This window comes from Microcaecilia unicolor, chromosome 9 (assembly GCF_901765095.1).
Source record: "Microcaecilia unicolor chromosome 9, aMicUni1.1, whole genome shotgun sequence".
Classification (NCBI taxonomy): domain Eukaryota; kingdom Metazoa; phylum Chordata; class Amphibia; order Gymnophiona; family Siphonopidae; genus Microcaecilia; species Microcaecilia unicolor.
The window spans coordinates 162309428-162323881 of NC_044039.1; the positions used below are offsets into that span (position 1 = coordinate 162309428).

At 41.7% G+C, this 14454-nt stretch overlaps 1 protein-coding gene across 2 annotated transcripts in view; it reads left to right on the plus strand.

Annotated features, from left to right (window-relative positions):
• Positions 1 to 14454, plus strand: part of KLHDC2 (kelch domain containing 2) — a 52242-nt gene that overhangs the window by 29037 nt on the left and 8751 nt on the right. For both annotated transcript variants that reach the window (XM_030213946.1, XM_030213947.1), the window contains exons 5-10: positions 1264 to 1345; positions 1437 to 1520; positions 4933 to 5013; positions 5133 to 5191; positions 8202 to 8311; positions 8916 to 8988. In XM_030213946.1, coding sequence (XP_030069806.1) covers positions 1264 to 1345; positions 1437 to 1520; positions 4933 to 5013; positions 5133 to 5191; positions 8202 to 8311; positions 8916 to 8988 — 489 coding nt within the window. The remainder of the gene's footprint in view (positions 1 to 1263; positions 1346 to 1436; positions 1521 to 4932; positions 5014 to 5132; positions 5192 to 8201; positions 8312 to 8915; positions 8989 to 14454) is intronic.

Sequence of the window (14454 nt, forward strand, 5' to 3'; positions counted from 1 at the left end):
CAAGAAGAATCAGAGACAGGTGTTTTTTGGAGACTTATTCAAGAGCCATGAAATGGCTTCAGTGGTTGACTGTGTGTGTGTTTGTGTATATATGAGTTTGGACGAGGAATTCTGCTTGTCTCTTGCTACCTACAAGCAACAGAGGTCCTATATGGGGCTGAAACTGACACGTTGCTTGCTCCCTGCTTGGAACTCTGCCACAAGTACATCATCAGCATGTTCTTTCAGTAGCAGGGCAAACAATAAAAGCATAAAACAGAACTGAGCTCTGGCTTTGTAGATGATTTGCATATTTGATATAAAAATAAATCTGTTAACACGGCCTGCAAGAAAATGGAAAGGGAATGGGACTTGATATACTGCCTTTCTGTGGTTTTTGCAACTACATTCAAATCGGTTTACATAGTATATACAGGGTATATACAGGTACTTATTTGTACCTGGGGCAATGGATGGTTGTGACGTGCCCAGAGTCACAAGGAGTTACAGTAGGAATCTAACCCAGCTCACAGGATCAAAGTCCGCAGCACTAACCACTAGGCTACTCCACTCAAGTATGCCAATTGTTTTGTGTTAAATTTTAATAAGGTGTAGGGTGCAATTAAAGTTTTAATTTACAAGATCTTTCAAACGTGGGTTGGGTACAGAGATGGGAAGGAAAACCATGAGCATGGTGTAGGGACTGAAAAGAATTGACTCGGGACAGGTGGGGATGGGGACCAGACTATGTCCCTGTGCATACTTCTATTGTACAACAACTAAATATGTAACAAGCAGTTTATAAATCTCTAATGAAAATTTTGATGTTCAAATATGCAGATTATTAGAATTCAAGCAAAGTTGAAATCTTTTTTTTCCTCTGAGAAACTGTGCATATTGTTTGTAATGGGGCTAAACCTGAGGGCCTGCCTCTGAACGTGATAGCTTTTTTATTTATTTTATTTTTTAGCAAAATTAGTTATAAGAAAAGGATTTTCCTTTTGAAAGATACTTTGGCAGGAGACTGATTTTAATATAGATTAGGATGTATTTTTTTATTTATTTATTGCATTTGTATCCCACATTTTCCCACCTTTTTGCGGGCTCAGTGTGGCTTACAATACATTATGAATGATGGAAATACATTTTGTTACAATTCGGTTATGGATTACATTGTGAAGAGTTATACGAGACAAAATCAAAGTATCGTTAAGGAATATATCAATGGAAAAGAACGTTTTTAAAGGGCTTGTTAAGCATTATTGTCACTTTTTTTTTTAACAGATTAATTTTTTTTGGTGGTTATGGTTACTATCGAGAAGATGACAATATTGGAACTTTTGAATTCGATGAGACATCTTTTGGCGTAAGAAGCACAGAATTTTGTTTGGAGCATGTTCGTCGTTTGATGACCCTGATGTACACATCAGCATAATGTCTTTCTTTGTTTTTGGTAGAATTCCATTTATCCACGAGGATGGAATAATCATGTTCATGTTCTCGACACTAAAACCTTCACTTGGAGTCAGCCCGTTACTACGGTATTCATTTGTTTTGTGTGTAATTAAGACAAGTCTGTTTTTTCATCTTGTCTGACTGCTTATTGGTCCTGTTGTATAGTGTGTGCTCGTTTTGTGTATATTGCACAGATGTCAGCTAAGTGAAAACTGTACTGGTGTCAACACAAGGAGACCTCACAAAAATGGTGTGTTCTGCTTTTAATCAGTGGGTCTGTTTTTATAATAGCCTGTGACTGTATAGGGAAACTTTTTTGAACCACCTTTGTTTTTATACATGATATTTATTGAACTAAACAATTGACAGTATACGACTGACAAAAATATTCTCACAATTCTCACAATTGTCTCAAAATTCTAACATAAAATGTACAGCGTCTTATGTTTTATTTTGGATAAGAAAAGTATCCCCCCCCCCCCCCCCCCACTCCTCCTATCCCAGTCCCAGAAAACATCTTTAAAAACCCGAGATCCAGCTCAGAATTCCTAGCTTTCCTGCAATCTAAATCCCCACTCCTAGTGCCCAGTATTACAAGCTCTGAGATACTTTTCGCAAACAGGGAATGAGCCACCTTTATCTTCCTGTATTCCTTTTGTCATACACAAGTCTATGGCATGGGCCTCTGGAGGTACTGCTGATAATCTGAATAAATAAATAGGTTAAATAAACTTTCCACATACAATTTTTCCTTAACATGGTATGTTAAACATGATCTGTCTTTAATTTTGTTTCTAGTATTTTAATATTTGCATTGTGCAAAGAGAACTTCCTTCACATCTCTGTGTGAGGTGATTTGGCTTTTAAATGTATGCAGAAACATTTTCAAACAAATATATTATTCTTAGGTCTGTGCACAATGAAACTATGGTTTTTCCTGCTAGAGAATGTGGTCAAATCTATTAGTATAGCTGAACTTAAAAACATTTCAGTAAGATCCTGAGGTTAGGTCTATGAGTAATTTATTTGACATGATGGACTTGGGAGTCTCTAGTGCTTACTTCTGGAAGAGAGCAGTTATCAAAAGGATTTTTCCTTATTGTCCTACCAGAGCAGTACAGGCCTTTAGAACCAAGTGCAGCAGCTTGCCCACACAATATTTCACAGTCTCCAGCAGGCGGTAGGTCTGGCAATTCTGTGTGGTCTGGTAGGAATATTTGTTGTCTTTCTTGGAGGCAAGGTTTTGGTCTCAAGCAGTGATTTATATATTTTAAACAGGGACTTAAGCTGAGAGACATTAAGAAGTACTGAATTTTTCTTAGTCTCATGTTTGGGGAATCGCATCTGGAGGTTCCAGGTCCCTCTTCCCCATCCCAGCCACCTCTTTCTTTTGAGGGGTAGGTAATTTGTACCTTAGAGTTCCTTGAACAAGTATTTCCTTGAGAGCCCAAACTAATTATACAGTTGAACAGACAACTTGTTTCTTTCTCTGTCAAGCAGGGTGCTTTTTTAGCATTGACCACAGCTGGAGAAAAGAAAGTTAGCCTTGTGTGGAAATGCTGTTACTGTGGACCCTGTCTCAAATTAAGTCTTGCTTAAAACACCATTTGTTTATTCCTATTTTAAAATTCCTACGAGAGGAATCTATCCAGAGCTCTAATGGCAGCAAGTTCCATAACTTAGGGGCAAGGCATCCAAAAGCCGTCCAGCGAGAAGAATTGAGCTAGAGCGTACTATGATATGGAATCTGCAAAAGAATTTGCTGCAATGACCTAAAACTTCTAGAAGACCAAGAGCAGCATGTAAAAACACTGATATACCTGGATAAAATGCTTTTTTAGCCAACATTAACATTTTTTCATTTTAACCTTTATTATTTTTTTTTTTTACATTGTATTCTGAATTAGCTGCAAACGTTTTATTTGATAATTAGGACAGCTCCTTGGATGTTTACCAAAATTATGGTAGTTGTGGCCACTACCCAATGCAGAAAGGATTTTAGTTCTTTATTTGGACAAATGTTTAAGCCACGCTCAGTCCTAAGAAGAGAGTGCAGCAGTAACTGCTCGAGTAGTTCAATTTTTGCAGGACTTAGGCTAGTTAGTGAACTTCTTCCATTGTTTCTTCCTGGAATATTTGGGAGTCAGGTTCTACTCGGTTAAGCAGTGTTTTTCCCTCTTGAAAGAATGAGGAAGTTGAGCCAGATTTCTGATGTGTGACCAACTCCACAGACCGACCATGTGGTACTTCTACAAATGTTGGGATTGATGGCTGGGGACCCTGGATTTAGTGCTGTGGGCCAGAATGCACACATGCCCCTTGCAAAGATCTATTCTGTCTTGGTGGTATCCTCGTTTGCAGGATTATTGCCAGGTGTTATCATGTATTGTCCAATGCAGTCTTTAAGATCTGAGACTACAAAGCATTTATGGCTTCCAACTGCAACAGCATTGTTCATTATGCTGAGACCCGCACATGTGCATTTTCTGTGGCATTACCTTTGATGTGGGATAGGTTTCCAGGACATTTGAGACTTTGTGTAAATACTCAGCCATTTAAAAAAATATCTGAAAGCCCAGTTTTATGAAGGCTTTTCTGGAGGATTGAACTTTTTAATGATGTCTGAATCTGTTGGTTTAAATGAAGTTTGCTTTGAACTTTTGGTGGAACATTGTTGGTGATAATTTGTTGGAACGGTGGTTTTGGTGGGAGATGGGGTTACATTTAAAATGATGATGACAGTCACCTATGGTTGATTGTATATTTTTGCTTTGTTTTTGGTCACCAATAAACATGATTTAAAAACTAAATGTTTGCTTTGTCTGTATGTAGTTTTAATTATATATGTTTTATTGTTGCCCGCTTTGGTTAAAGCAGGATATACATATTGAAAATAAATAAAAATGACTCATGAAACCAAGAAAAGTCTCCATTGTCACTCTAACCACCAATCTCCTGGAAGAAAAGTCTGGTGATGTGGTTATTGGAGTGGGGGGGGGGGGGGGGGGGGTGCTGGAATCTTTGTTGCTTTTTATATACTTGTCTACTGCTGCTTTGTTGAAATACTGGCTGGCCAAGCAGCTGCACAGGGTTATATAGCTATGACATCACAACTGATTAGTGTCTCAATCTCCACCTGCTGGTAGGATGGCTGAAACCCAAGTGTCTGTACTGGTCTGAAGGGACTCGAGGAAAGAAAATTAGCAAGTAAGACTTAACTTAATTTTTCCTGAGGCTGGACTCTGTGGACCATTAGTCAGTCCCAGCATTGCATTTGATGATTTGATTTACTGTGTTGCTGAAGGATTTCCTATTTCCAGAATTAGCCACATAGTCAGGCAGGTCATCAGATTATTTATTTAAGCATTGTTCTGATTGTCTTGGATGTGGATTTTAAAATTGCTAGTCTGCCAGTGTGCGTAGTGGGAGTTGAACTGTTTGCTGCTCTTCACTTCTTACCCATTGGATGCTTTTACTAATGAAATCTTTCTTCAACAGGGCAAATCCCCCTCCCCTCGAGCAGCACATGCCTGTGCAACTGTGGGAAACAGAGGCTACGTGTTTGGTGGAAGATATCGAGTAAGTGCTAAGCAGAGGAATGTTATCTAGTATGTGTGGGTTATTTTTTTGTTTTTGTGTGTTTTGATTTTTTTTTTGTTGTCTTAATACCTATTACATGTTTTGTCTGTTTATTTTAGGATGCTAGAATGAATGATCTGTATTTCCTTAATTTGGATACATGGGAATGGAATGAAGTGTGAGTAACTATTTTAGATTTGATTGAGAAAAGTAGTTCATTTTATATGGCATATAAATAAGTTTTGGGGCCAGCCATAGGCCATAGCACTGTGTCATGGGAGACTCAAGCTGGGATTCCAAATCCACTGGAGCAAGTTTGGGTATGCATTATGGATGGTGCACTCAGATCTGAGGAGGCGTGTTGCTAACATGGGCTGTGCTGGTAAACAAGTGGCATGAAACTTTACCTTGATGAATACAGCACTTCAACACTCAAGCCAGCTAGATTTTATGCTGTCCCTGGAAAGGAGGGGGGAAGAAGGATGGAGGAAAAACAAGAGAGCTTGAGGATCACGGCTTGCTGAAATCTCCCCCCTCCCTCTGTGCATGCATGCATGTGTATGTATGTTGACTGACCTGAGAGGAGAGGGGTGGGTTACAGATTTCAATATGAGGGATTTTACAGTTTAACCATATGGTGCTACTGTCCCAAGGCAGCAGATACTGCCATGCTTCACCACTAGTAATCCATAAGAGCAGCCAGTAGCAGACTACACAGTCACTAAGTATCATCTTATATAGCAGCTATTAACAAAGCTAAAATGCACATCTGAAACACTAAGACCAAGTCCAGCAGACAGAGAGAGAGAGGTTTGGTAGCAGTGGAGAAACCATACAGAGAATGTCTCTGTGGGTGTATATTTGTTTGCATCTTTAGGTCATGAAGAGAGGAGGGGGGAGGGACAATTTGAAAGGAGAAGTATATAAATGTTATATGCAACTGGAACTGCCTCTGGTAGAAATGCATTTAGGGGTTTTTTTTTTTTTTGGGGGGGGGGGGTGTCTTTCTGCCCCTTTTTTTTTTTGTTACATTTGTACCCCGTGCTTTCCCACTCATGGCAGGCTCAATGCGGCTTACATGGGGCAATGGAGGGTTAAGTAACTTGCCCAGAGTCACAGGGAGCTGCTGCCTGTGCTTGAAGTGGGAATCGAACTCAGTTCCTCAGTTCCCCAGGACCAAAGTCCACCACCCTAACCACTAGGCCACTCCTCCACTCCACTCCAAACTCAAATGAGACTTCTCCAGTCAGTTTTGGTCCCATTCCATTTTATAAAGTTATTTTGATGAAAGGTGAGGCATTGAGAAAAACAGAAAGGAGGTGGTGGTGGGGGGGGGGGGGGGGGGAGCAGAAGAGATCAGCAAGTTAAAGTGCACACTTAGTGCAACATATTGGCACGTTTCCCATTTTTCCATTTGCATGCACAAGCATTTCTGTGTGGGAGCCCAGTGGGGAGAGACATGGTAAATGTCTCGGTTGACAAGGACTGTGTGAGTGGAAAATGATAGTATAGTTTTCAAGTGTGCTTCAGGGGTACAGTGGGGGTGAAAGGGGCAGGAACAAAGCCCACATTCTCCTGCTCATTGTTGCTGCCTGTAGAAAATGGCTGCCGTGACCTCTTGTGCCACCTTGTCATACTGAATTAACCTTGCATAAATATTTATTTTATTTATTAGGATTGTTTATTTAGAAGTGGAGGAGTAGCATGGTGGTTAGTGCAGCAGACTTTGATCCTGGGGAACTGGGTTAGATTCCCACTGCAGCTCCTTGTGACTTAGGGCAAGTTACTTTTACCCTCTGTTTCTGCAGGTACAAATAAGTACCTGTATATACTATATAAACTGCTTTGAATGTAGTTGCAAAAAAGAAAAACAGGCGGTATATCAAGTCCCACTCCCTTTCCCTATATGGAGACATGGGAGAAAGATGCAAGAGGTCTGGGTAAAGTGGAAGATATGGGGATGTATTGTGGGGATTGAGTGTTAATATAGTGGTGTGTCCAAGTAGGTGCTGAGGTGCCCCCTCCCATGCTATCTACTTCAGTAGCTAACTAGCAGGTTCCTTCCACCACCAACAGAAGGTTGGCCCCTACTCCTTTTCTGGTCCTTGATATGGCTGTGGCACGATTCTTCTTGTGCTATGCCTTAGTACTAGCCCACTACATATTCGGGGTTAACCCTGTGGATACTTAACAGTTCTGTCAAACACTTCTCTGCCCTGCCTATACCTGTGCAGGTGCTCCCTACACTGGCAATAGCCTATGAGCTGGTTTCCTGATTACCTCTGGGCAAGTTCTTCCCAATAGTTTCTAGGGAAATGGAGACCCTCGTAAAACTCTGTTCTTAGCAAAATAAATGCTGAGATCAGTGCAAGCTGAAAAGCTCATAAACAGGCAGTTAACAAATGGTAGTGTTTTAATTCAGCAGACAATTAACAGGTAGATAGGATTCATGCAGAACACTATTTAGGCAAGTTTCAATGTGCTCCCATGTGAGGTCCATGTGAGATTATACTTTCATTAGGGGTATGTAGCGTGAGGACAGGGCCTACCTAGCACAGACATACTCCCTCTATACTCTCAAGCCAGGACTGGAGTTCCAGCAGATTCAGGGCTGGTCCTCTACTGCAGGGTCAGAAGGACTAATTGGGGCACAAAGCAATAGCCCTCTGACCAATGACAGTGCATAATGTTGCTGCCTTACAGGTCCCAGAAGATACTAGCAAACATGCTGTCCTGTCAGCTCAAGGATTCAAGACAAATTAAGTCTTTACCAATGAAATATAAATGGCTGTTTGGCAGTGCTGCACAGCCCAGTGTCCTGGGTCTTCAGCCTATTTGAGGAGCAGATTTATCATGAGGTCTGCTGCATACTGTTGCAGTTAGTTTCACTACAGAGTCACTTAATGACAATATGATCATCTGCCCCATCTCCTCAACTTTATTTTGTTGCCTGACTAGTAGAAGGTGAACTGTAGATCTTTGTGTACTGTAAATGTCTCTTTGCAGCAGTATCTCTAGGTGCCCAAGATCTGTGAGCATGGCTCAAGGTGAGCACTCAGGTTTTCGTTGGCGCATAGTTGACAGTAGGCCATTGGGCTAGCTTTGTCTCCAGAATGTTTCTAACCTGCATGAAACTAGCTTGTTTTTTTTTTTATAGTACTTGGTGTGTAATTTATTTCCTTCTCCAGAATAACACGAGGCATTTGTCCAGTAGGACGTTCCTGGCACTCCTTGACTAGAGTTTCATCAGAGAGCCTCTTTCTTTTTGGGGGATTTACTACAGATAAGCAGCCATTAAGTAAGTCATTGTGAAATTTTTAGAACCTACAAGGCTGCCATTCATTAATTGTAACAGTATATGTTTTTTTTTTCTTTTTTTGGGGGGGGGGGGGGGGGGGTGGAATTTAAAAACAAATCAAGCCTTTTCCACTGTATACTTTCCCTGTTTGACTTGAGCACTACTTCAGCCTATCATTGTGGTTTCTCTTTGAAAATTAGCATGTAATATACATGCTAAAATGCCCACATCTTGCACTGCTATTTGGGCAGGAGTAAACTAGCACATGTGTGTTTGACAACTTTTTATAGATATATATATATTTATCGCCTTTTTGAAGGAATTCACTCAAGGTGGTGTACAGTAAGAATAGATCAAACATGAGCAATAGGCAATTACAGCAGTAACAATATTCAAATACAAAGTATTGCATGGTATGCATTGATAGGCTTTGCTGGCTAGAAACATACAAGTTGCTGCCTTTTTGATATTTTTATCTGACTGTTGTAGCTTAATATTTTGCTTGCACTGTATTTTAAGACAAGTAACTAGAAATACTGATATAAAATGTACAATTAAAATACAGGTGTTTGACTTTTTTTTTTTTTTTTTTCACTGTTTTTAGGTGATGCTTGGATTTATTGTATTGACAAAAATGAGTGGATACAGTTTGAGCACAATTACTCCAGTAAACCGAGGTGTGTACCCCTTAACTTTGAAATTGAAAATGAAGGCTGGCTTGATGGCTAAGTGGTAGTGCAGCGTGCTGTTTTGGGAGATCCAGGTTTTCTGGTGGTACCAATCTTGTTTCCTGTGAATGGGCAAACAGTGGAGGCAGTATTCTTTGCCCTATAGGGAGTGAGGAGATTTTCCAGCTATCTCAGGAGTAGCATCTGCTTTGCTAGACTTGGAGTACACATTAGAGAATGACATGGGGATGGGGACAGGGACAGAGCCTGAGGAAACGGGGTGGGGATGGGAGTCAGAGCCTGTAGGGATGGGGACAAACTTTGTCCCTGTGTCATTCTCTACTTTTGAAGGCTGTTAATTGGACAGTAATTTATGATCAAGTGACCCAGGCAATGATTTCATTTTTTGGAAAAACAAGTAAAAGTGCTGGCCACAACTGGCAAAATTTGCATGGGGGATTCTGTACATTCCTGCTACCAGCACATCTTCAGACATTTTGTATTGCAGGAAGGACTGTGGAAGACAGGAGAGCTAGTCTGAATCCTGAGGTTGTTGATGACTTCTTATTCATCCACAGATTAAAAAATCATCACAGTGCTTCATAGGACATATTTCTCCCCCATAGGGCATACAGAATGGGTTCTGTTTTGTACCCCTGGACATTTTAACAGGGTGGATTAGGGTTCAGTGAGGTAGTAGAAGTCAGCTATTGACGGGGTTGGAAGGGGGGGGGGTTATTATAGTTGCTGATTTGTTATTCTTTCTAATTTGTGATTTATAAACAATTACACAGTGTATTCCTTTTTATACTTTAATAAAAAGATTTAAATATAAAATCATGTGTTTGAGGCTTCTTCAGATGGGGACAGATTCTGCAGGGATGGGGTGGGGACAGAGAAGAACCCACAGGGACGTGTCATTTTCCAGTACACGTACTGGGTGCTGGAAAGAGCTGCAGTCTGTGACCTACAGATAGCTGGGTTAGATGGTAGGGAGTGAAAGAATCCTCTATAGTTGCAGATGAAGCCCTTGCAGAGGCCAGTTTTAAAGAGAATTTTCAAGCTAAAAATATGCATTGAAGTGTGCATGTCAATTTCCTTATTGTCTATACCAGACCAGCCAAACAAGTAGATACTATCCATCAACCAGCAGATGGAAACAGAGAGATGTTTTATGTGCTTTGTCTCTGAAGGGGATTGTGCAGCCATAGAATGCTTAGTATTTTTCTGTCTCCAAGCAGGCGATGAGCAAACCTTGCAGATCCTGGTCGGTTCTTCTCAGCCAGCTCTGGACCCAGATTTTTTCTGTTTGGTTGGTAGAGCAGGGAGTTCCTTTTGAAAAGGTTATATTCCATTTTCTTCATAACAGAGATTTCCATGTTTTATTGAAGCTGTGACCCTACCTGTCCTTCCAACTACCGCCCCATCTCCCTCCTACCCTTCCTCTCCAAGATACTTGAACGCGCCGTTCACAGCCGCTGCCTTGATTTTCTCTCCTCTCATGCCATCCTCGATCCGCTTCAATCCGGTTTTCGCCCTCTACGCTCGACAGAAACGGTACTCACTAAAGTCTGTAATGACCTGTTCCTTGCCAAATCCAAAGGTCACTACTCCATCCTCATCCTCCTCGACCTATCTGCCGCTTTTGACACTGTCAATCATAATTTACTTCTTGCTGCACTATCTTCATTTGGGTTCCAGGGCTCTGTCCTCTCCACCTTCAGAGTTCTCATGGATCTTACTCCACCCCCATCCCACTCTCTGTTGGAGTTCCTCAGGGATCTGTCCTTGGACCCCTTCTTTTTTCAATCTACACCTCTTCCCTGGGCTCGCTGATCTCATCTCATGGTTTCCAATACCATCTTTATGCTGACGACACCCAGCTTTACCTCTCCACACCAGACATCACTTGCGGAAACCCAGGCCAAAGTATCAGCCTGCTTATCCGACATTGCTGCCTGGGTGTCCAACCGTCACCTGAAACTGAACATGGCCAAGACCGAGCTCATTGTCTTTCCACTCAAACCCACTTCTCCTCTCCCTCCACTCTCTCTATTTCAGTCGACAACACCCTCATCCTCCCAGTCTCATCTGCCCGCAACCTTGGAGTCATCTTCGACTCCTCCCTCTCCTTCTCTGCCCATATCCAGCAGACAGCCAAGACCTGTCGCTTCTTTCTCTATAACATCAGCAAAATTCGCCCGTTCCTCTCCGAGCACACCACCCGAACTCTCATCCACTCTCTCATCACCTCTCGCCTTGACTACTGCAACCTACTCCTCACTGGCCTCTCACTTAACCGTCTATCCCCCCTTCAATCCGTTCAGAATTCTGCTGCGCGTCTTATCTTCTCCCTAGACCGATATGCTCATATCACCCCTCTCCTCAAGTCACTTCACCGGCTTCCGATCAGGTACCGCATACAGTTCAAGCTTCTCCTACTAACCTAAAAATGCACTCAATCTGCAGCCCCTCATTACCTCTCTACCCTCATCTCCCCTTACGCTCCTACCCGTAACCTCTGCTCACAGTACAAATTCCTCCTCTCAGTACCCTTCTCCACCACCGCCAACTCCAGGCTCCGCCCTTTCTGCCTCGCCTCACCCTATGCTTGGAATAAACTCCCTGAGCCCATACGCCAAGCCCCCTCCCTGCCCATCTTCAAATCCTTGCTCAAAGCCCACCTCTTCAATGTCACTTTCGGCACCTAACCATTGCACCTCTATCCAGGAAATCTAGACTGCCCCCAATTTGATTGACTGCACTTTTTTGTCCTTTAGATTGTAAGCTCCTTTGAGCAGGGACTGTCCTTCTTAGTTAGATTGTACAGCGCTGCGTAACCCTGGTAGCGCTATAATGAAAAATCTTTTGATGAGTTTGTATTGTGTTATCTTGCTGTATATCTGACCTTTATATATCTAATGTTACTATGGTGTGTATTTTGTTTTGTGGTTGACTGTATGTTGTGTCATTAAACATATTAAAATATGGGAGGGGATGATGGGGATAACACTGTAAAAAAAAATTGATGACTGACTATATTATGATGTGGTTATGTTGGGTACTCTTTGATACTTGAGGTCTTTTTACCCAGTGTGGGTACTTTGTCATCAATAAAAATTGTTGAAACATAAACATCCAGATTTAGGTACTCTCCACTGGATTCCTTGAATCGTAGATTCACACCACTGGCAGTGACCACTTGATTTGTGACCATGACATTCTCGGGTAGAGATGGTATAGTTTAATCTTTTGTATGTAAGAATTTCCACCAATGTCTTGCCACAGTGGGTTGCTCAGAAAAGCATTGATACACTGAGAGAACATTCAATATTTGTGAATTAAAGCTGTAAGAGCAGAATTGCCACCAATCTGTCTTCCTCTAATTTGGTTTTCTGCAGAAGTAGATGATCTCGATTTGCATATTTAGCTCTTGGGTAGACTTTTTTTAAAATCATCATCTTCGAATGTCCTCTTTGTGACAAATGCTCCCAAAGAAGTTATGCATGGAATTCAAATTCAGTATTGAGAGAACAGTTAGTTTTATCCTCAGAAACTGACTGATTGGTAGTCCTGTCTTCAAGCTACGCAGATGAAAACTACTAAAAGTGAAGTAAAATATTCATGCATCTTCTGACTCAGTGGAAGTACTGTATGTCAGTAGCCTATGCCTACCTGGTTGGTAGATGTATTTGTTGAGTGTGGTGTTTTTGCCTCAACTATTAATTATTGACCAACACTATGGACTTGACACCATAGTTTGGTTATTCATAATACTTTGCATTCTATGTTTGCACAATCCCCTTTAGGAGCGAAGCACATGGAACAACTTTTTTTTTTCCCTTATATTTGTACCCCGCGCTTTCCCACTCATAGCAGGTTCAATGCGGCTTACATATTATATACAGGTACTTATTTGTACCTGGGGCAATGGAGGGTTAAGTGACTTGCCCAGAGTCACAAGGAGCTGCCTGTGCCTGCAGTGGGAATAGAACCCAGTTCCCCAGGACCAAAGTCCACAACTCTAACCACTAGGCCACTCTACTCAGAAACATTTTTTTCCCCCTCTGTCTGCATTTGCTGATCGGACAAAACACCCATTTGACTGGACTGGTAGGACTAAAGAACACAAGAATAGTCATACTGGGTCAGGACAATGATCCATCTAGCACAGTATCCTGCTTCCAACAGTGGCCAATCTAGGTCACAAATACCTGGCAGAAACCCAACTGGTAACAACATTCCATTCTACCAATCGGGCAAGCAGTGGCTTCCCCCATATCCATCTCAATAGCAAGCTATGGACCTTTCTTCCAGGAACTTGTCCAAACCCTTTTTTAAACCCAGATAAGCTAATTGCTGTTACCACATCCTCTGGCAACAACTTCCAGAGGAATTGTTCTTTGAGTGAAAAAATATTTCCTCCTATTTGGTTTCTTTTTTTGGCAATAATTTGAAGAACACACAGCTGAGTGAAAAAATATTTCCTCCTATTTGGTTTCTTTTTTTGGCAATAATTTGAAGAACACACAGCTATGAACACGGGTGGAATGCCAACCAATATCATCTTCATAATACAATGAACAAAGAAGCACATACCCAAGTTCTCCTCCCCCCCCCCCCCCCCCCCCCAAGGCATAGAGTGTAGTAATCCCAATTTAAATAAACAAAGCAAGGACATATTAGGATAAACCCCGTCGTCGCTGATAGGATCTCCAGATCATATAAAAATGGCCCTTAGAGTCCCGGCAAAGTGCTGTTAGCTTTGACATCAAATACAAATAGTCCAACTTAGTTAACAGGTGTGCCCAGGTGGGTAGCTCCGACTGCCTCCAAAACATCGCCAAGTAGAGGCGAGCTTCTATGACCACAAAAGCCATCAATGAGTAAGCAGTACAAGTAAATCCAATGGAGTGGCCATTTAATAAATACATAGAAACAGTTGGAGGATGAGGCACAGATAAAATATCGTGAAGAAGGCAAGAAACCATAGTTAATACCTTTTCACTTTGTGACAGGGCCACCAAATATGTTCAGATGTGCCTTCCTCAGTACAACACTGACCAGAACTAGTGCCAAAATATTGCGAGCTGGATATAATACCACTGGAACAGCATGTTATATCCCTGCTCTACGTAATTGGATGCGATGGAGACCATTAACAATTGTCTATAAATCTCCTGCCATTGCCCCTGATCCAGAGAAGCACCCAACATTTCCTCCCATCAGTGTTCATAGATAAGATCAGGAGAGCTACTACATAGTAAGGCTTTGTATAGACGTGAAATCAAACCTTCTCCCTGCCCCATCCGAAAATTCTTCAAGAGAGCTTGGTCACCCCGAGCCCAATCAGGAAGAACTGACTTCCGCATAAAAGCTTTCACTTGGCAGTATGCAAGATAATCACTCTTCTGTAAAGCAAAGAATGATATAAATGACCCTTGAAGCCATAGCGGACCCAAAACTAGAAGGCCC